This window comes from Ornithodoros turicata, chromosome 2 (genome assembly GCF_037126465.1).
Source record: "Ornithodoros turicata isolate Travis chromosome 2, ASM3712646v1, whole genome shotgun sequence".
NCBI classification, from domain to species: domain Eukaryota; kingdom Metazoa; phylum Arthropoda; class Arachnida; order Ixodida; family Argasidae; genus Ornithodoros; species Ornithodoros turicata.
Genome location: NC_088202.1, coordinates 90,780,704 through 90,801,810, shown reverse-complemented (window position 1 = coordinate 90,801,810; position 21,107 = coordinate 90,780,704). Strand labels below are relative to the sequence as shown.

Genomic DNA, 21,107 nt, shown 5'->3' with positions numbered 1-21,107 from the left:
CGACCTGTTTTGTGCCCGCGGAAACACGTATGCAGGGCGGAAAATTATTGTCGCTGTGCGGAAGCAGCCGCCTCAGCGTTCCCAGTTTCCTCGACTGCGAAATGCACGGTTTTTAGCGACATGCCGCGCATCGTCGGTCAACGGGGTGGTTAACGGAGACTGCGTCACGATGTTGTTTTCTTCCGGCCTCCCTCGCAGCCTGTAGCACGTTGACAGCGTAGTCAGCGTCGGTAACTTGAGGGCCAATTCTCACTTGGTGACGCCCGACGCGACGTCGTGAGCGGGTGGCAGAAATAGACGAGCATTTCAAGCGTTGGGAGAGGAGACGTCGAGCAAAAAAAAAAAAATGCCATGCCGAACTTCTTTCACGACGTCGGCGAGAGCTGCAGAGAGCAAAACACTGGCGACCAATAAGGTGACACAGAAAGGTCACGCCTCATGATTTTTCGTCTGCTTTGGATGACGGAATGTGGCGGGATTGGGAACATGAAAATCGTGCGCTCTGACGGATCAGCGGAAATGCGCCTCTACTTCCGCTGCCCGTTCACGACCTCGCGTCGGGCGTTGCCAAGTCAGAACTGGCCTTGAGAGCCGCGGGACCCACAAACGGTAGCGGCTGCTGGGCGGCAAGCACTCTTTCTTGCCGCTCAGCGGCAGCCCGCGGGCGGTTTCCGCACATGTGTACCGCATATGTGGGTACGGGCCTGATCGGTTGACAACAGTCAAAAGCAATGCCACATTTATCTGTGTCCTTGTTTATTTGCAAGTGTCCTTGTCAAATTTGCGCGTGGATTACAACTGGCTTACAACTGGTGGCGTGGTGGTGATGGTGAAAGGGCTCGCCGTTGTCGGCCTCACAGACACAACTGGTGGCGAATTACGCTGGCCATTGTCGTGTAGCGCAGTAGCGCAGTGTAGGGTGCCAATGTGGGTTGAGTGTAGAAACGAAGGAAGGGTGAATGCAACAACCAGTGAAACGCGACGCATGTTGCACTGACGCAACAAGCTTAACAAACACACTCAAGCTGGTGTAAGATTTTCTGCACTATAACGACCAACGGAATTCGCGAAGGCACAAAGCTCCGGTATATTGTGCGTGGGTTGTGTTCTTGTCTTCTTCACACAGCCTAGATTTTTTTGCAAATGACAGTACAGCGACTAAAGGCTGGTTTAGAGTCCGACGGAGCGGGGCGTAACGACGCGCGGCGCACCGCCACGCATCGCGAGCCGCCGCCGGTGAGTTCATAGTTCGACGACACTTGGCGAAGTACGGCGCGGCAAAGCGCGACTATGTCAGCCACCGTCGGGGGAGTAGAGTAATACTCTACATCTGGCGGTGGCCAGCGAGCTGTGCACGGCGTGGGCTCCGGTGGACCCGTATTTCCCAACATGGCGTTGCCCATTGAGCTTTTGATCGAAACTGGAAAGGAACGTCCGTGCCTATATAATACACGACGGATGGACTATAGAGACAAGCAAAAGAACGAGAACAGCTGGGAAGACGTGCGACTTTCTTATTCAATTCAGTGTCCATGTTTGGGGTACCAACCGCATTACAGCAGTACAAACATAACAGTGCCAACTATGGGAACACGGATTGTCTTTAGTCAGATTCCAGCACGCGAGTACAGATATGACTGCTTTCCCACTACGAAATTTGAAAATCTCCGGTGGTGTTTTCGTTGCGCTGTGCCGAATTGCGTCGGACTATGATCCCGATGGAATGAGGAAGCGTGGTGTAGCGAATGCTGGCTGTCGGCGCAGAACGCGGGCGGCGATTAGCGAAGACTGCGTCGGACCCTAAACCAGCTAGCCTTTACGTTTCCGGGTTAGTGAACGTCAGTGAGCAGCTGACGTACAAATACTGTGAAACAGAATCTGCACCCTCGTCATCACGATCGCCATCATCATCTGTGGGGCGCGAACTTTCGAGCCCTTGAGAACGGCATCTTGTTCACTATTGTTTTTTTTTTTCAGCTGTTTTATATTTCGGCTTCAGTGTTTTATAATTTTGTTGTTTTTCTCATAAAAGTACCTCTTGCTACGTCGCACTCATACTGTCATATACTTAACACTATGTATTTTTAACAAGTATCCAAATCTACACTTACAAAAGTGGCCCACCATCCGAAAAGTCAGCTTTGTCCACACGGCCCCCGTGACAACAAGGGCAAAAGGAGGCACACAAGACTCGTGTCACAAATCGCCACACCCTGTAGTTGAATGGATAAATGACATCCAGACCCCTGTACTTTCTCCATGAGTTGTACCGCTCCAACTTATAGCGGTAGAGGGTTCTTCTAATTGTGAACATGTAACGCTGTTGTTGGATCCAAAACAGGAAAGGCCCAGTTACCAGACGGCGAACGAGTAGACTTATACATTCCATGGCTCTGCTGATGTCGTATGTTCCTGGGAAATTCCCTGCACACGACAATGGTTATGACTGATTGTGACGCAAATGACCGAAGGGATAACACCGAATAGGCTGACAGCAGTGTATACTGCTGCATATCTTGTATAGCATGCATGTCCGTCAGAAGGACAAGGCCATCGGCACATAAAGCTAATCTAATAAACAATTCCATGTCTAGGAACCTCGCTGGCAGTGGAAACGATGAAGGTCAATTGTCTCATAACTGTCTTTCTGTGGCCCATAGGTCATCTATGGTGCCTGGTTATCCTAGCCAGCAACGTCTCTAATGTTGGTATTGTTTGTTCGATCAGCTTCTAACCGATGTCCGTTGTCTTGTGAAGAAACGGCAGGCTACAGAAGATATGCAGTGTGAACGATGAAAATCAGTCGGAGCAACCTTTGTCTTTTCTATGGCCCATAATATACGGTACATCTACGATCATGGGTGACACCACAGTGGTCGGTGAAACGCATAATAATTGCAGACAACAACCAGAGTAAGGCAGACCGTGTGTCCTGCAAATTGTCGGGAAACGCCTGTCATGAATTAGTTGACGGCCGTATGCAATAACGGTCTAACTCTAACATCTTCCTAACACAGGCTGCTTTCTTCCGCCAGCATCAGTCGGCAGCATGTAATAACAATCTAGCTATAACCTATTCCTACCGCCTCCATCAGTCGGCCGCAGATAACAACGGTCTAACCATAACCTATTCCAACCAAAGTCTACTTTCTTCCGCCTGCATCACTCGGCCGCATGTAATAACGATCTAACCATAACCTATTCCTTCCGCCTGAGTCAGTCCGCCACATGTAATAACGATCTAACCATAACCTATTCCTACCGCCTGCATCAGTCGCACGCATGCAATAACGGTCTAACCATAACATATTCCTTCCGCCTGCATCAGTCAGTCACATGTAATAACGATTAACATCAACTATTCTTATTGCCTTCATCAGTCGCACGCATGTATTAATGGTCTAACCATAACACATTCCTTCCGCCAGCACCAGTCGGCCACATGTAATAACGATGTAACAATAACCTATTCCTACCGCGTGCAATAACGGTCTAACTCTAATCTATTCCTACCACGGGGTACTTTCTTCCGCCTGCATCAGTCGGCCGTATGCAATAACGATCTAACCATAACCTACTCCTAACGCCTGCATCGGTCGAGCGCATGCAATAACCATCTAACTGCAACCTATTCTTTCCACAAGCTACTTTCTTCCGCCTGCATCAGTATGCCGCGAGTAATAACGATCTAACCATAACCTATTCCTACCACAGGCTACTTACTTTCGCCTGTATCTGTCGGCCGCATGTAATAATTATCTAACCATGACCTACTCCTACCACAGGCTACGTTCTTCTGCCAGCATCACTTGACGGCATGTAATAACGATCTAACCATAACCTATTCCTACCGCCTGCATCAGTCGGCCACATACAATAACGGTCTAACTCTAATCTATTCTAACCACAGTCTACTTTCTTCCGTCTGCATCAGTCGACCGCATGTAATAACGATCTAACCATAACATATTCCTTCCGCCTGCATCACTCAGCCGCATGTAATAACGATGAACATCAACTATTCCTACCGCCTGCATCAGTCGGCCGCAGTCAATAACGGTCTAACCATAACCTATTCCAAACACAGTCTACTTTCTTCCGCCTGCATCAGTCGGCCGCATGTAATGAAGATTAGCATCTACCATTCCTACTGCCTGCATCAGTCGCACGCATGTAATAACGATCTAACCATAACATATACCTTCCGCCAGCACCAGTCGGCCGCATGTAATAACGATGTAACAATAACCTATTCATACCACGTGCATCAGTCGGCCGCATACAATAACGGTCTAACTCTAATCTATTCCTACCACGGGGTACCTTCTTCCGCCTGCATCAGTCGGCCGCATGCAATAACGGTTTAACACTTACCTATTCCTACCACAGCCTACGTTCTTTCGTCTGCATCACTCGGCCGCGTGTAATAACGATCTAGCCATAGCATATTCCTTCCGCCTGCGTCAGCCGGCCGCATGTAATAACGATCTAACAATAACCTATTCTTACCGTCTGCATCAGTCGGGCGCATGCAATAACCATCTAACCGTAACCTATTCTTCCCACGAGCTACTTTCTTCAGCCTGCATCAGTATGCCGCATGTAATAACGATCTAACCATAACCTATTCCTACCACAGGCTAGTTATTTTCGCCTGCATCAGTCGGCCGCATGTAATAATGATCTAACCATAACCTATTACGACCGGCCTGCATCAGTCGGCCGCATGTAATAACGATCTAACCATAATCTATTCCGATCGCGCCTGCATCAGTCGGCCGCATCTAATAACAATGTAACCATAACCTATTCTGACGACGGGCTACTTTCTTCCGCCAGCATCAGTCGGCCGCATGTACTAACGACCTAACCATGACCTATTCCTACCGCCTGCATCAGTCGGCCATATGCAATAACGGTCTAACTCTAACCTGGTCCTCCCAGAGGCTACTTTTTTTCGTCTGCACCAGTCAGCCGCATGTGATAACAATCTAACCATAACCTATTCCTACCGCCTCCATCAGTCGGTCGCATGCAATAACAATCTAACCATACCATATACCTTCCGCCAGCACCAGTCGGCCGCATGTAAGAACGATGTAACAATAACCTATTCCTACCACGTGCATCAGTCGGCCGCATGCACTAACGGTCTCACTCTAATCTATTCCTACCACGGGGTACCTACTTCCGCCTGCATCAGTCGGCCGCATGCAATAACGGTCTAACCCTAACCTATTCCTACCACAGCCTATGTTCTTTCGTCTGCATCAATCGGCCGCGTGTAACAACGATCTAGCCATAGCATATTCCTTCCGCCTGCGTCAGTCGGCCGCATGTAATAACGATCTAACAATAATCTATTCTTACCGTCTGCATCAGTCGGGTGCATGCATAACAATCTAACCGTAACCTATTCTTCCCACGAGCTACTTTCTTCAGCCTGCATCGGTATGCCGCATGTAATAACGATCTAACCATAACCTATTCCTACCACAGGCTAGTTATTTTCGCCTGCATCAGTCGGCCGCATGTAATAATGATCTAACCATAACCTATTCCGACCGGCCTGCATCAGTCGACCGTATGTAATAACGATCTAACCATAACCTATTCTGACCACGGGCTACTTTCTTCCTCCAGCATCAGTCGGCCGCATGTACTAACGATCTAACCATGACCTATTCCTACCGCTTGCATCAGTCGGCCATATGCAATAACGGTCTAACTCTAATCTGTTCCTACCACGGGGTACTTTTTTCCGCCTGCACCACTCGGCCGCATGCAATAACAATCTAACCATAACATATCCCTACCACAGGCTACTTTCTTTCGCCTGCATCAGTCGGCTGCACGCACTAACGAACTAACCATAACCTATTCCTACTACAGGCTACTTTCTCGCGCCTGCATTAGTCGGCCGCATGAAATAACGATCTAAGCACAACATATTCCTTCCGCCTGCATCAGTCCGCCGAATGCAATTACGATCTAACCATAACCTATGCCGACCGCGCCTGCATCAGTCGGCCGCATCTAATAGCAACCGAACCATAACCTATTCTGACCACGTGCTACTTTCTTCCGCCAGTATCAGTCGGCCACATGTACTAACGACCTAACCATGACCTATTCCTACCGCCTGCATCAGTCGGCCATATGCAATAACGGTCTAACTCTAACCTAGTCCTCCCAGAGGCTACTTTTTTTCGTCTGCACCAGTCGGCCGCATGTGATAACAATCTTACCATAACATATTCCTACCGCCTGCATCAGTCGGTCGCATGCAATAACAATCTAACCATAACTTATTCCTGCCACAGGCTACTTTCTTTCGCCTGCATCAGTTTGCCACATGTAATAACGATCTAAGCATAACATATTCCTTTTGCTTGCATCAGTCAGCCGAATGCAATTATGATCTAACCATAACCTATTCCTACCGCCTGCATCAGCCGGCAGCATGCACCAACGATCAAACAACAACCTATTCCTACTACAGGCTACTTTCTTCCGCCTGCGTCAGTCGGCCGCATGTGATACCGATCTAACCATAACCTATTCCTACCGCCTACGTCAGTCGGCCGAATGCAATAGCGGTCTAACCATAATCTATTCCCACCACAGGCTACTTTCTTCCACAGCAATCAGTCGGCCAAACGCAATAACGATCTAAACATAACATATTCCTTCCATTTGCATCAGTCAGTCGAATGCAATTACGATCTAACAATAACCTATTCCAACCGCCCGCATCAGTCGGCTGCATGCAAAAACAATCTAACCACAACCTATTCCTACTACAGGCTACTTTATTGTGCCTGCGTCAGTCGGCCGCATGTAATACCAATCTAACCATAACATATTCCAACCACCTGCATCAGTAATAACCTATTCATACCGCCTGTACGTATCAGTCGGCCACATCCAATAACGATCTAACCATAACCTATTCCTACCGCCTGCATCAGTTAGCCGCATGCAATAACAATCTACCATAACCTAGTACTACCACAGCCTACGTTCTTTCGTCTGCATCAGTCAGCCGCATGTAATAACGATCTAACAATAACCTATTCTTACCTTCTGCATCAGTCGGACGCATGCAATAACCATCTAACCGTAACCTATTCTTCCCACGAGCTACTTTCTTCAGCCTGCATCAGTATGCCGCATGTAATAACGATCTAACCATAACCTATTCCTACCACAGGCTAGTTATTTTCGCCTGTATTAGTCGGCCCTATGTAATAATGATCTAACCATAACCTATTCCGACAGCCTGAATCAGTCGACCGCATGTAATAACGATCTAACCATAACCTATTCCGATCGCGCCTGCATCAGTCGGCCGCATCTAATAACAATGTAACCATAACCTATTCTGACCACGGGCTACTTTCTTCCGCCAGCATCAGTCGGCCGCGTGTACTAACGATCTAACCATGACCTATTCCTACCGCCTGCATCAGTCGGCCATATGCAATAACGGTCTAACTCTAACCTACTCCTACCAGAGGCTACTTTTTTCCGCCTGCACCAGTCGGCCGCATGCAATAACGATCTAACAGTAACCTATTCCTTCCACAGGCTACTTTCTTCCGCCTGCATCAGTCGCACGCATGTAATAACGGTCTAACCATAACATATTCCTTCCGCCTGCATCAGTCAGTCACATGTAATAACGATTAACATCAACTATTCTTATTGCCTTCATCAGTCGCACGCATGTATTAATGGTCTAACCATAACACATTCCTTCCGCCAGCACCAGTCGGCCACATGTAATAACGATGTAACAATAACCTATTCCTACCGCGTGCAATAACGGTCTAACTCTAATCTATTCCTACCACGGGGTACTTTCTTCCGCCTGCATCAGTCGGCCGTATGCAATAACGATCTAACCATAACCTACTCCTACCGCCTGCATCGGTCGAGCGCATGCAACAACCATCTAACTGCAACCTATTCTTTCCACAAGCTACTTTCTTCCGCCTGCATCAGTATGCCGCGTGTAATAACGATCTAACCATAACCTATTCCTACCACAGGCTAGTTACTTTCGCCTGTATCTGTCGGCCGCATGTAATAATGATCTAACCATGACCTACTCCTACCACAGGCTACGTTCTTCTGCCAGCATCACTTGACGGCATGTAATAACGATCTAACCATAACCTATTCCTACCGCCTGCATCAGTCTGCCACATACAATAACGGTCTAACTCTAATCTATTCTAACCACAGTCTACTTTCTTCCGTCTGCATCAGTCGACCGCATGTAATAACGATCTAACCATAACATATTCCTTCCGCCTGCATCACTCAGCCGCATGTAATAACGATGAACATCAACTATTCCTACCGCCTGCATCACTCAGCCGCAGTCAATAACGGTCTAACCATAACCTATTCCAAACACAGTCTACTTTCTTCCGCCTGCATCCGTCGGCCGCATGTAATGAAGATTAGCATCTACCATTCCTACTGCCTGCATCAGTCGCACGCATGTAATAACGATCTAACCATAACATATACCTTCCGCCAGCACCAGTCGGCCGCATGTAATAACGATGTAACAATAACCTATTCATACCACGTGCATCAGTCGGCCGCATACAATAACGGTCTAACTCTAATCTATTCCTACCACGGGGTACCTTCTTCCGCCTGCATCAGTCGGCCGCATGCAATAACGGTCTAACACTTACCTATTCCTACCACAGCCTACGATCTTTCGTCTGCATCACTCGGCCGCGTGTAATAACGATCTAGCCATAGCATATTCCTTCGGCCTGCGTCAGCCGGCCGCATGTAATAACGATCTAACAATAACCTATTCTTACCTTCTGCATCAGTCGGACGCATGCAATAACCATCTAACCGTAACCTATTCTTCCCACGAGCTACTTTCTTCAGCCTGCATCAGTATGCCGCATGTAATAACGATCTAACCATAACCTATTCCTACCACAGGCTAGTTATTTTCGCCTGTATTAGTCGGCCCTATGTAATAATGATCTAACCATAACCTATTCCGACAGCCTGCATCAGTCGACCACATGTAGTAACGATCTAACCATAACCTATTCCGATCGCGCCTGCATCAGTCGGCCGCATCTAATAACAATGTAACCATAACCTATTCTGACCACGGGCTACTTTCTTCCGCCAGCATCAGTCGGCCGCGTGTACTAACGATCTAACCATGACCTATTCCTACCGCCTGCATCAGTCGGCCATATGCAATAACGGTCTAATTCTAACCTACTACTACCAGAGGCTACTTTTTTCCGCCTGCACCAGTCGGCCGCATGCAATAACGATCTAACAGTAACCTATTCCTTCCACAGGCTACTTTCTTCCGCCTGCATCAGTCGCACGCATGTAATAACGGTCTAACCATAACATATTCCTTCCGCCTGCATCAGTCAGTCACATGTAATAACGATTAACATCAACTATTCTTATTGCCTTCATCAGTCGCACGCATGTATTAATGGTCTAACCATAACACATTCCTTCCGCCAGCACCAGTCGGCCACATGTAATAACGATGTAACAATAACCTATTCCTACCGCGTGCAATAACGGTCTAACTCTAATCTATTCCTACCACGGGGTACTTTCTTCCGCCTGCATCAGTCGGCCGTATGCAATAACGATCTAACCATAACCTACTCCTACCGCCTGCATCGGTCGAGCGCATGCAATAACCATCTAACTGCAACCTATTCTTTCCACAAGCTACTTTCTTCCGCCTGCATCAGTCGGCCGTATGCAATAACGATCTAACCATAACCTACTCCTACCGCCTGCATCGGTCGAGCGCATGCAATAACCATCTAACTGCAACCTATTCTTTCCACAAGCTACTTTCTTCCGCCTGCATCAGTATACCGCATGTAATAATGATCTAACCATGACCTATTCCTACCACAGGCTACGTTCTTCTGCCAGCATCACGTGACGGCATGTAATAACGATCTAACCATAACCTATTCCTACCGCCTGCATCAGTCGGCCGCATGTAATAACGATCTAACCTAATCTATTCCGATCGCGCCTGCATCAGTCGGCCGCATCTAATAACAATGTAACCATAACCTATTCTGACCACGGGCTACTTTCTTCCGCCAGCATCAGTCGGCCGCATGTACTAACGACCTAACCATGACCTATTCCTACCGCCTGCATCAGTCGGCCATATGCAATAACGGTCTAACTCTAACCTAGTCTTCCCAGAGGCTACTTTTTTTCGTCTGCACCAGTCAGCCGCATGTGATAACAATCTAACCATAACATATTCTTACCGCCTGCATCAGTCGGTCGCATGCAATAACAATCTAACCATAACTTATTCCTGTCACAGGCTACTTCCTTTCGCCTGCATCATTCGGCCACATGTAATAACGAACTAACCACAACCGATTCCTTACTAGTGGCTCCTTTCTCGCGCCTGAATCAGTCGGCCGCATGCACCAACGATCAAACAACAACCTATTCCTACTACAGGCTACTTTCTTCCGCCTGCATCAGTCGGCCACATGTGATACCGATCTAACCATATCAGCTATTCCTACCGCCTACGTCAGTCGGCCGAATGCAATAGCGGTCTAACCATAATCTATTCCCACCACAGGCTACTTTCTTCCACAGCAATCAGTCGGCCAAACGCAATAACGATCTAAACATAACATATTCCTTCCTTTTGCATCAGTCAGCCGAATGCAATTACGATCTAACAATAACCTATTCCAACCGCCCGCATCTGTCGGCCGCATGCAAAAACAATCTACAACCTATTCCTACTACAGGCTACTTTCTTGTGCCTGCGTCAGTCGGCCACATGTAATACCAATCTAACCATAACATATTCCAACCACCTGCATCAGTAATAACCTAATCATACCGCCTGTACGTATCAGTCGGCCACATCCAATAACGATCTAACCATAACCTATTCCTCCGCCTGCATCAGTTAGCCGCATGCAATAACGACCTAACCATAACCTATTCCTACCGCCTGCATCAGTTGGCCGCATGTAATAACAATCTAACCATAACCTAGTCCTACCATAGGGTACTTTCTTCAGCAGCAATCAGTCGGCTGCATGTAATAACGATCTAGCCATAACCTATCCCTACCGCCTGCATCTGTTGGTCACATGGAATAACGATCTAACCATAATCTATTCCTATCGCCTGCATCAGTTGGCCGAATGCAATAACGGTCTAACCGTAACATATTCCTACCCCCTGGATCACTCGACCGCATGCAGTAAGGATCTAACCATGACCTATCCCTACCCCATGCATCAGTCGGCCGCATGCAATAACGATTTGACCATAACCTATCCCTACTCCCTGCATCAGTTAGCCGCAGGCAATAAAGATCTAACCATAACCTATTCCTACCGCCTGCATCAGTTGGCCGCATGCAATTACGATCTAACCCAGTGTTTCTCAACCGGGGTTCCGCGAACAGGACACTGTTCAGCATAAGCAAGTGTAGCTTGACCGCCTACTAAGGCTCCCTCTCGAACAGCTTTGTTATCGAACCGTGCTCGACATTTGATCTTTGGCATTGGGACTAACATCGAGATCGCAGGGCCGCGTTGTCGCGGCTGACGATCATGCAAAGAGTAGAGCCATCCGCTGTCGTCTTCACCTGTTGGCACAACCAGCAACTCAACAATATAATTTCCTCGCACCACGCTTTTGATTTTCTCTTGTATTTCGAAAGCATTACCAACACTTGGAAAGTCAGAGCTACTTCGGAGAAACACAGGAGCCACTCTCCTGTAATGCACTTGGGATTTACACGCATCAGTGGCTACCCGCAATATGTACTCTGTGGGGAAGTATTGTGAAACAGCTGAATGAATCCGGAAAACCTCAAGCGACACCTTGCGACGAAACAATAAACAAATAAGCCATAATTAAAAAAATTAAGTAATCGGTTATACGGAACAAAAATTTGCTACTTGTACGACATCTAGTTCGCTTCACCCACTTCTATACAGTTGCCCCAGTGTAGTAGGTTCATTGAGGCCGTGCTGGCACGATCACGGGTTACCTCGAATAACACAAGTTGAGAACCACGGATCTAACCACAATTTATCCTCACAGCCTGCACCAGTTGGCCGCACACAATAAGGATCTAACCATAACCCATTCCTACCACAGGCTACTTTCTTCCGCATGCATCAGTCGGCAGCATATAATTCGGATCTAACCATAACCTATTCCTACCGCCTGCATCAGCCGGCCGCATGCACCAACGATCAAACAACAACCTATTCCTACTACAGGCTACTTTCTTCCGCCTGCGTCAGTCGGCCGCATGTGATACCGATCTAACCATAACCTATTCCTACCGCCTACGTCAGTCGGCCGAATGCAATAGCGGTCTAACCATAATCTATTCCCACCACAGGCTACTTTCTTCCACAGCAATCTGTCGGCCAAACGCAATAACGATCTAAACATAACATATTCCTTCCTTTTGCATCAGTCAGCCGAATGCAATTACGATCTAACAATAACCTATTCCAACCGCCCGCATCTGTCGGCCGCATGCAAAAACAATCTACAACCTATTCCTACTACAGGCTACTTTCTTGTGCCTGCGTCAGTCGGCCGCATGTAATACCAATCTAACCATAACATATTCCAACCACCTGCATCAGTAATAACCTAATCATACCGCCTGTACGTATCAGTCGGCCACATCCAATAACGATCTAACCATAACCTATTCCTCCGCCTGCATCAGTTAGCCGCATGCAATAACGACCTAACCATAACCTATTCCTACCGCCTGCATCAGCTGGCCGCATGCAATAACAATCTAACCATAACCTAGTCCTACCATAGGGTACTTTCTTCAGCAGCAATAAGTCGGCTGCATGTAATAACGATCTAGCCATAACCTATCCCTACCGCCTGCATCTGTTGGTCACATGCAATAACGATCTAACCATAACCTATTCCTATCGCCTGCATCAGTTGGCCGAATGCAATAACGGTCTAACCGTAACATATTCCTACCACCTGGATCACTCGACCGCATGCAGTAAGGATCTAACCATGACCTATCCCTACCCCATGCATCAGTCGGCCGCATGCAATAACGATTTGACCATAACCTATCCCTACTCCCTGCATCAGTTAGCCGCAGGCAATAAAGATCTAGCCATAATCTATTCCTACCGCCTGCATCAGTTGGCCGCATGCAATAACAATCTAACAATAACCTAGTCCTACCATAGGGCACTTTCTTCAGCAGCAATCAGTCGGTTGCATGTAATAACGATCTGACCATAACCTATCCCTACCCACTGCATCAGTTAGCCGCAGGCAATAAAGATCTAACCATAACCTATTCCTACCGCCTGCATCAGTCTGCCGAATGCAATCACAGTCTAACCGTAACATATTTCTACCACCTGGTTCACTCGACCGCATGCAATAAGGATCTAACCATGACCTATTCCTACCGCCTGCATCAGTTGGCCGAATGCAATAACGGTCTAACCGTAACATATTCCTACCACCTGGATCACTCGACCGCATGCAGTAAGGATCTAACCATGACCTATCCCTACCCCATGCATCAGTCGGCTGCATGCAATAACGATTTGACCATAACCTATCCCTACTCCCTGCATCAGTCGGCCGCATGCAATAACGGTCTAACCACAAGCTATTCCTACCGCCTGCATCAGTTGGCCGCATGCAATTACGATCTAACCCAGTGTTTCTGAACCGGGGTTCCGCGAACAGGACACTGTTCAGCATAAGCAAGTGTAGCTTGACCGCCTACTAAGGCTCCCTCTCGAACAGCTTTGTTATCGAACCGTGCTCGACATTTGATCTTTGGCATTGGGACTGACATCGAGATCGCAGGGCCGCGTTGTCGCGGCTGACGATCATGCAAAGAGTAGAGCCATCCGCTGTCGTCTTCACCTGTTGGCACAACCCGCAACTCAACAATACAATTTCCCCGCACCACGCTTTTGATTTTCTCTTGTATTTCGAAAGCATTACCAACACTTGGAAAGTCTGAGCTACTTCGGAGAAACACAGGAGCCACTCTCCTGTAATGCACTTGGGATTTACAAGCATCAGTGGCTACCCGCAATATGTACTCTGTGGGGAAGTATTGTGAAACAGCTGCATGAATCCGGAAAACCTCAAGCGACACCTTGCGACGAAACAATAAACAAATAAGTCATAATTAAAAAAATAAATAATCGGTTATACGGCACAAAAATTTGCTACTTGTACGACATCTAGTTCGCTTCACCCACTTCTACACAGTTGCCCCAGTGTAGTAGGTTCATTGAGGCCGTGCTGGCACGATCACGGGTTACCTCGAATAACATAAGTTGAGAACCACTGATCTAACCACAACTTATCCCCACAGCCTGCACCAGTTGGCCGCACACAATAACGATCTAACCATAACCCATTCCTACCGCCTGCATCGGTCGGCCGAATGCAATAACGATTTAAACATAACCCATATAGGCGCCGACTACGGGCGAGCTTGGGGGCCTGAGCCCCCCCCCCCCCGCAACTTTCCCAGGGGGGGGGGCATGCCCCCTTCGGGAAGTCTACCCAGCTGACACTCAAGAATTACGTTTCGAGGGATATCCTAAGAATCGCGTGTTTCATGCGAGTGCTCATGAAAACCGTATAAACATATTTGCCTCACAACGTCACAACACTGAATTCCCGACACCCTGTCCGACCTCTGTGTATGAAAAAAAAGAGAGGGCCGGTGTGCCCCGGCCCCCTCCGGCAGATTGAAAACTCTCCGCCGATGACATAACCTATTCCTACGACAGGCTTCTTTTCCAGCCTGCATCAGTCGGCCGCTGATCTAACCATTACCTAACAGTTGAAAAAGCTTGACGGTGGGCTAGTTGGTATAAGTTCGTATAAGTTGAAAATGACGAAATGCCGTCGAAAAAGCCAGACAGCGGCGGGATTTGAACCACGCATCTCTCTATTACCAGAACCCAGGCAACTTGGGACTTGTGCTGTGTTTGTCCCTTGTATGTTCCAGCCTCAGAACAATTACTTTCTATCATGTTAACCATAACCTATTCCTGCAACAGGATACTTTCTTCCGCATGCAACAACGGTCTAACCATGCCCTATTCCTACCGCCTGCATCAGTTGGCCATATGCCATAACGATCTAACCATAACCTATTCCTACCCCCTGCATCAGTTGGCCGCATGCAATAACGATCTGACCACAACCTATACGTACGGCTTCTTTCCGCATGCATCAGTCGGCCACAGGCCGATAGTAGTGGTGGTCCGGGATATCCCGAATCCCGGGATACCGGCTGCTTTTCACGCCCCAAAATCTGGAGATTTTTTCGAAAAGGTCCCGGGATTTCGGGATTTGCGGTGAATACTGAAAACCTATGGTTGGCGCAGTCGCGACGCTGAACAAACTAACAATTTCTAGTTATTTAATTTCTAGCGCGCGTTCTGAATGATAATTCTTTGTCCTTACTTGCCTCTCAAGTTTTGCCTAAGAGCGTACGCATCTGATTTCATTTTTTGCGGGTTGCCGGTAGGCAGGCTTTCATTGTTGACACCTGTGACACACGCGCCGGAGCTTCGTGCGTTGCTTTCTTCCTTTCAGAGGTATCCGTGTGGTAGTATCGGCGGCGTCAAAACGTCATGATAGGGGCGGGCACGTGAACAACAACACAAAGAAGGAAGAAAAAACGATAATAATACTAATTATTACACGTGTTTTCGGAAATCAGCCTTTTCCTAACATTAAGCAGCCTTGGGTATTCACTTACTGTTGCTTTTTAATACATACTTCAATAATTCAGTTTTGGAAGTCGAATCTTCGTTTCGTACTCGGTGACAGCATGAAATAAATCGGTGGGCATTATGCGTGACAACTGCGGGAAAAAAAACGAGCTTTTCGTTTGAGGCGAACATAAAACAGGCCTTATCAGTTTTAAAAAGTGTCGCATATTAAAAACGAATGTTTGGATTAATACGCAGTGACAGAACGCCCTGGAGACCCACAGACGCACATAGAAATCTATAGAGTTCATCAATCATCAATCCCGGAGTCCCGGGATTAGTCGGGAAAATCCTGAAATCCCGGCACAGTAAAAGTGATGGAAATTGATGTTCCGAGGGTGGAACACAGAAGAAAGGACAACACAAAGTGGTCCGGGATTGACCACCCTATATAGTGGTATCTTCTGGCAACAATGGCAACATCGTATCGACGCTATAGCTATAATGTACACCCATCCTCCAAAATGCCGTCTGCCGCCGGTCGTTACTGACCCGGCCCTGTCACTGTGCGACTTTACCACCTCTATCCGGTAGTTGCAAAATGAAGGCGCCGGCGTTTGACCTGCGAAGTATCCGAATTGGGGTTCGGGCGGTGGATAGTGTTACATGAGCATTATCAGGCGAAACTAGTAAATCGCACATGTAAAGCACAGCAGGGAATTGTATGCGCCTCATCAGTTCATGAGATGTAAATGCCAGATTATGAATCTTGCAGTAACTGTAATATAGTTGTGCTGTATCAGGAAGGGAATGTTTACGAAGAATGTTCGCGAATCCACTCACTCGGTTACTCACTTTCATGCAACGAATTATTTGTTAACGACAAAATTGTAGAACAGGTGTTGCCTTGACGTACCTTCAGCTTCGCCCCGATAGCGTCATTTAGCACCCACAAGACCACAGCAGCTGAATTACTACCGTGCTCCAGAAATGTCTGTCTGATACTGGCACGCGGCACCACATCCACACTATGTACACGTTTCAGCAAGTGTACGCGCGCTTCCATTCACGTGTCTTGCGTGTCTGTGCAAGCTAGATCCGCATTGGGCAGTCTTGTTGATGGACTATCGATAGTGTTTTTAGATAGTGTTTAGATAGTGGACTATCGATAGTGTTTAGAAGTCGGCCCAGGACGCACATTCCTCAGGGCGTCAGTCGTGACGTTGCCCACATATGTGAGGCCGACAACGGCGAGCCCTTTCACCATCACCATCACCACCATAGTGTTTTTCAGTATTGCTATGCCTTTTTAGTTGAGTTGAATACACGCATTAGTCTAACCGTGATAGCCTCGCGATGGTACTACATAGTAGCTAAAGCTCAGACATCGCTAACATTTTTTTTTTTAATTTTGTGTCAGCGCCGCGAAGCAACTGTGGTTATGAGCGGCATACAAATGTGCACAGATGAGGAGTGGACAGCATGAAGGAGTGCGGGACAGGGGGGTTAGTATGCGTTCTGGGCCTACTTTCGTCTGGAAAGTCTTCGGAAACCCCAGGGAAAACCTCAGACAGCACAGCCGGTGCCAGGATTCGAAGCCATGTCACCTCCCAGTCTCGGCGTGGAAAGCGATCATCGTAACCACTATACCACGGGAGCTGGTTCATCGCTAACACGTGAGATATCTTGGAACATTTTCGGCTACGGTACATCGGACGGTTCACTGCATTGGCGCGGAAGGGCACCAGAGCGAGTTCAGTATCAAAGTTCGTTCAGCCGAAATCTTGTCATGTTCAACCTAAGGGTACATTTATGCTGCAGCATCGCTGCTCGCTGCTCGCTGCAGCTTCAAGCACATCGCTGCTCGCATAACCGCTAGGGTGCGTTTACCCTGCAGATTGCTCAAGATGCTGCTCGCTTTCGCTATATCAGTCGCCTAGCAGCGTTCACTGTGGAAGGATGGAAACGAGGAAAAGTGGGAAGGAGGAAACCGACTTCATCACAACCAATCGCAGGTCGGATTTCAAGACGCCAGTCATCAATGATACCAGGAAGACAAACATGTTTACATTCCTAGGTGCAGCGAGCAGAGCGGCAAGCAGCGGCGAGGATAAGCGAGCAGCCAGGCTGCAGGGTAAATGCACCAACAGAAAGCTCTGTGTTTGACCTGTCATCGCCAGAAGTCAGGTAGTCCCCGGGCATGTTCAAACATGTTTGGCAGCATTGTTGTGGCGATGATCATGGCGTGCGTCTTTGGCAAGCAGCGATGCTGCAGCATGAACGCGCCCACAGAGATACATGTGTTTGTTTCGTCATCGCCAAACAGCGATGTGCCATGTGCCAGCAGCGATGCTGCAGCATAAATGCACCCTAAGAAGGGCATTTCTGGTGCCTCCGTTCCTCCCTGTATTTAACCACAAGAAGACAACATTGTGTTTGAAACGTTTTAGGTATAATTTATTCAATCATACTCACGTATGACAAAGTTGTTTTCATAGTTAAATACAATAAGTATACTGTATATTATAAAGTTCTGCTTCAGCACACGATATGCCGTTCTTAGGTCAAACATAACTAAAAGTCACGTCGTCTAAGATCATTGGCGGGTAGCTTCTTATTATATTATTTCGGCGTTGGGGGAACTACCGACGGCAACCCCTTGTATTCACACATACATTCCAGCCAGTCAGCAATATAACGATTAGCTCTAAGTCTATAAAGCAAGTACCGCTTACTTGAGAATATCCTTGAGAAACCTTCGAATTCCCACTCCTGAATGCCCGGTTCACACACATGATGAACAACTAATGCACACAACCAGTTCTGTACTTAGTACACAAAAGAAAGTGTGTGAAAATACACACGTACAAACAACCGAGAACAACCTGGGAATAAACGCCACAGAAAAGCTCGACTGGAACACATCATAATGAAACAAACACCGAACAGGTTCAATAAAAATGCACGTGAAATATTGCCAGTGAGCCAGATCACTCAAACGACGAATCAACACAAATTTGAAAGTGAATGAAGCAAGTAATACAGGCTTACCAACATCCGAGGACAACATATGAATCAATGCTGCAGAATGAAAACATGAAAAACTGTCATTCAGCCAGAGCACCGTATCGATAAATAAACATGAAATTGAAATTGAAGGAAACAAGTACCATACACATACCAACATCCGAGAAGAACCTGCGAGTCCCCACTACAGAACACTCGAGTAGAACACATATAACAAAACAAGGCACACAGAAGCACAGTAACAAATACGTATGAAAATTGCAAGCCAGCAAGAGCTCTTTAACGATAAATAATAGATTGGAAGTAAAGGAAGCAAGTAATACACACTTACCAATGTCCGAGAGAAACCTATTAATTAACGCTACAGAACGCTCGGTAAGCACACATGACAACGAAACAAAGCACACAGTAAGTACGGTAACAAATACACGTGAAAAACTTCCAGCCAGAGCACTTTCACGATAAATAGAGATAATTGAAGCGTTTATAGGTGTTGGCCACCATTTTGCGTGGCCAACCATGCCTATGTGCATAGGCATAGGCATGGTCAGCCGCTACGGTCCTACCATAGGAATAGGTCATGGGTAGGAATGCGGTAGGAATAGGTCATGGTTAGATCCTTATTGCATGCGGTCGAGTGAACCAGGTGGTAGAAATATGTTACGGTTAGACTGTGATTGCATTCGGCCGACTGATGCAGGCGGTAACCGTTATTGCATTCGGCCAACTGATGCAGGCGGCATCAGTTGGCCGTAGGTAGGAATGTAGTAGGAAACGTAGGTAGGAATGTAGCAATTAATACACACCTACAAACATCCCAGAAAACCTTTGAGGTAAAGCTACAGAACGCTCGATCGGCACACATGATAGCGAAACAAATCACACAGGAAGCACAGTAACAAATACACATGAAAAATTGTCATTCAGCCACAGCACGCTAATGATAAATAAACATGAAAGTGAAAGTGAAGGAAACATACCAACGTCCGAGATTAACATGCGAATCGAAGCTACAATACTCTCTAATACCGCACATGTAACAAAACAAAGGCGACAGGAAGCACAGTAACAATACGGATGAAAATGCGAGCCAGTCTGAGCAATTCAACGATAAATAAAGAAATAATTGAAAGCGAAAGAAGCAAGTAATACACACTTCCCGACATCCGAGAATAAGCTGCGAATTAACGCTGGAGAACAGTCGACTACCACGCATGATAACGGAAAATACACATCGAAAACTGCCAGCCAGCCAGAGCACTAAACAAAGAGATTGTAAGAAAAGGGAGGAAGAAGACGACGATTCGCTCGTAACAAGCGCACTTCATCAATCGACAGTTTTTCAGTCATCCTCAGAGTTGCTCTAGTCATCCGCCATTAAACGTTACCTTAAAGCTTGGTTCCTGCTCATTTCCTTACAGATGTAATTGAAGCGAATAAACCAAGTAATACACACCTAAAAATCATCCGAGAAAACCTTTGAGGTAACCCTACGGAACGTTCGACTAGCATACATGATAACGAAACAAAGCACACATAAAACAGAGTAACAATAATGATGAAACAATTACAGACGACCAGGGAAGGTGTTGCGATTTCCAGCGGCTGCTGTTTTTGCTGACGCTTACGAAAATTTTGACATTGCCGATGAATGTCGCAACACTTGCCATGACGGTCTGCAAATTTCTTTGTATACAATGTTTGTGATATGTTTGTAGAAGGGTGATTAACACTGGACATAGTGTTCGACATGTTTCAAACTACTTTCTTCATTACGGTACTATTTATTTTGTTTCTGTGGAACGCATTCGATGTGCTAAAAGTCCCGAATGCGTGATTTCTTTTAATTCCGTGTTACCGCCTCGAACCAACCGTACAGATGTAGACAGATAGAGAGAGCACAGCAGGAAGGAGTGGGGGACACAGGGGGTTTGGTGTGCGTCCTGGGCTGACTTCAGGGGGAACTGTACCGTCATTCGTCTGGGAAGTCTGCCACAAAACCCAGAGAAAACCTTAGGCAGTACAGCCGGCAGAGTCAAACCAAATGTTCCGCGCGACCTTGGCTACCACCAACGAGAGGACGCTTTTACCCATTCGGCCAGGCCACTGATCGCTCAGTGTGGCTGCACAGCACATCTCACATGATGTCGCCCACGTCGTCTGGACGAGGCCCATGCCGACCTATGGTCTGGTTTGCGCTTGCGCCGCACGCAAATCATGTACGGTCACAGCGCAAGGACTGCCCTCAGTCTGCTGCAATGCTATCGCGTTTCGTACGCATTTTGAAGT

At 47.2% G+C, this 21,107-nt stretch overlaps 1 protein-coding gene across 4 annotated transcripts in view; it reads right to left on the bottom strand.

Annotated features, from left to right (window-relative positions):
* Window positions 1-16,781, bottom strand: part of LOC135385769 (DC-STAMP domain-containing protein 2-like) — a 115,917-nt gene extending 99,136 nt beyond the window's left edge. For 2 of the 4 annotated variants that reach the window (XM_064615278.1, XM_064615281.1), the window contains exons 1-2: window positions 16,708-16,781; window positions 2,112-2,424 (exon numbers count right to left, since the gene is read on the bottom strand). In XM_064615278.1, the coding sequence (XP_064471348.1) occupies window positions 2,112-2,389 (278 nt within the window). In that variant the 5' untranslated portion in view covers window positions 2,390-2,424; window positions 16,708-16,781. Of the gene's footprint in view, window positions 1-2,111; window positions 2,425-16,707 lie in introns of those variants that run through there. The other 2 variants (XM_064615279.1, XM_064615280.1) reach the window with 2 other exon arrangements.
* Between the last annotated feature and the right edge of the window lie 4,326 nt (window positions 16,782-21,107).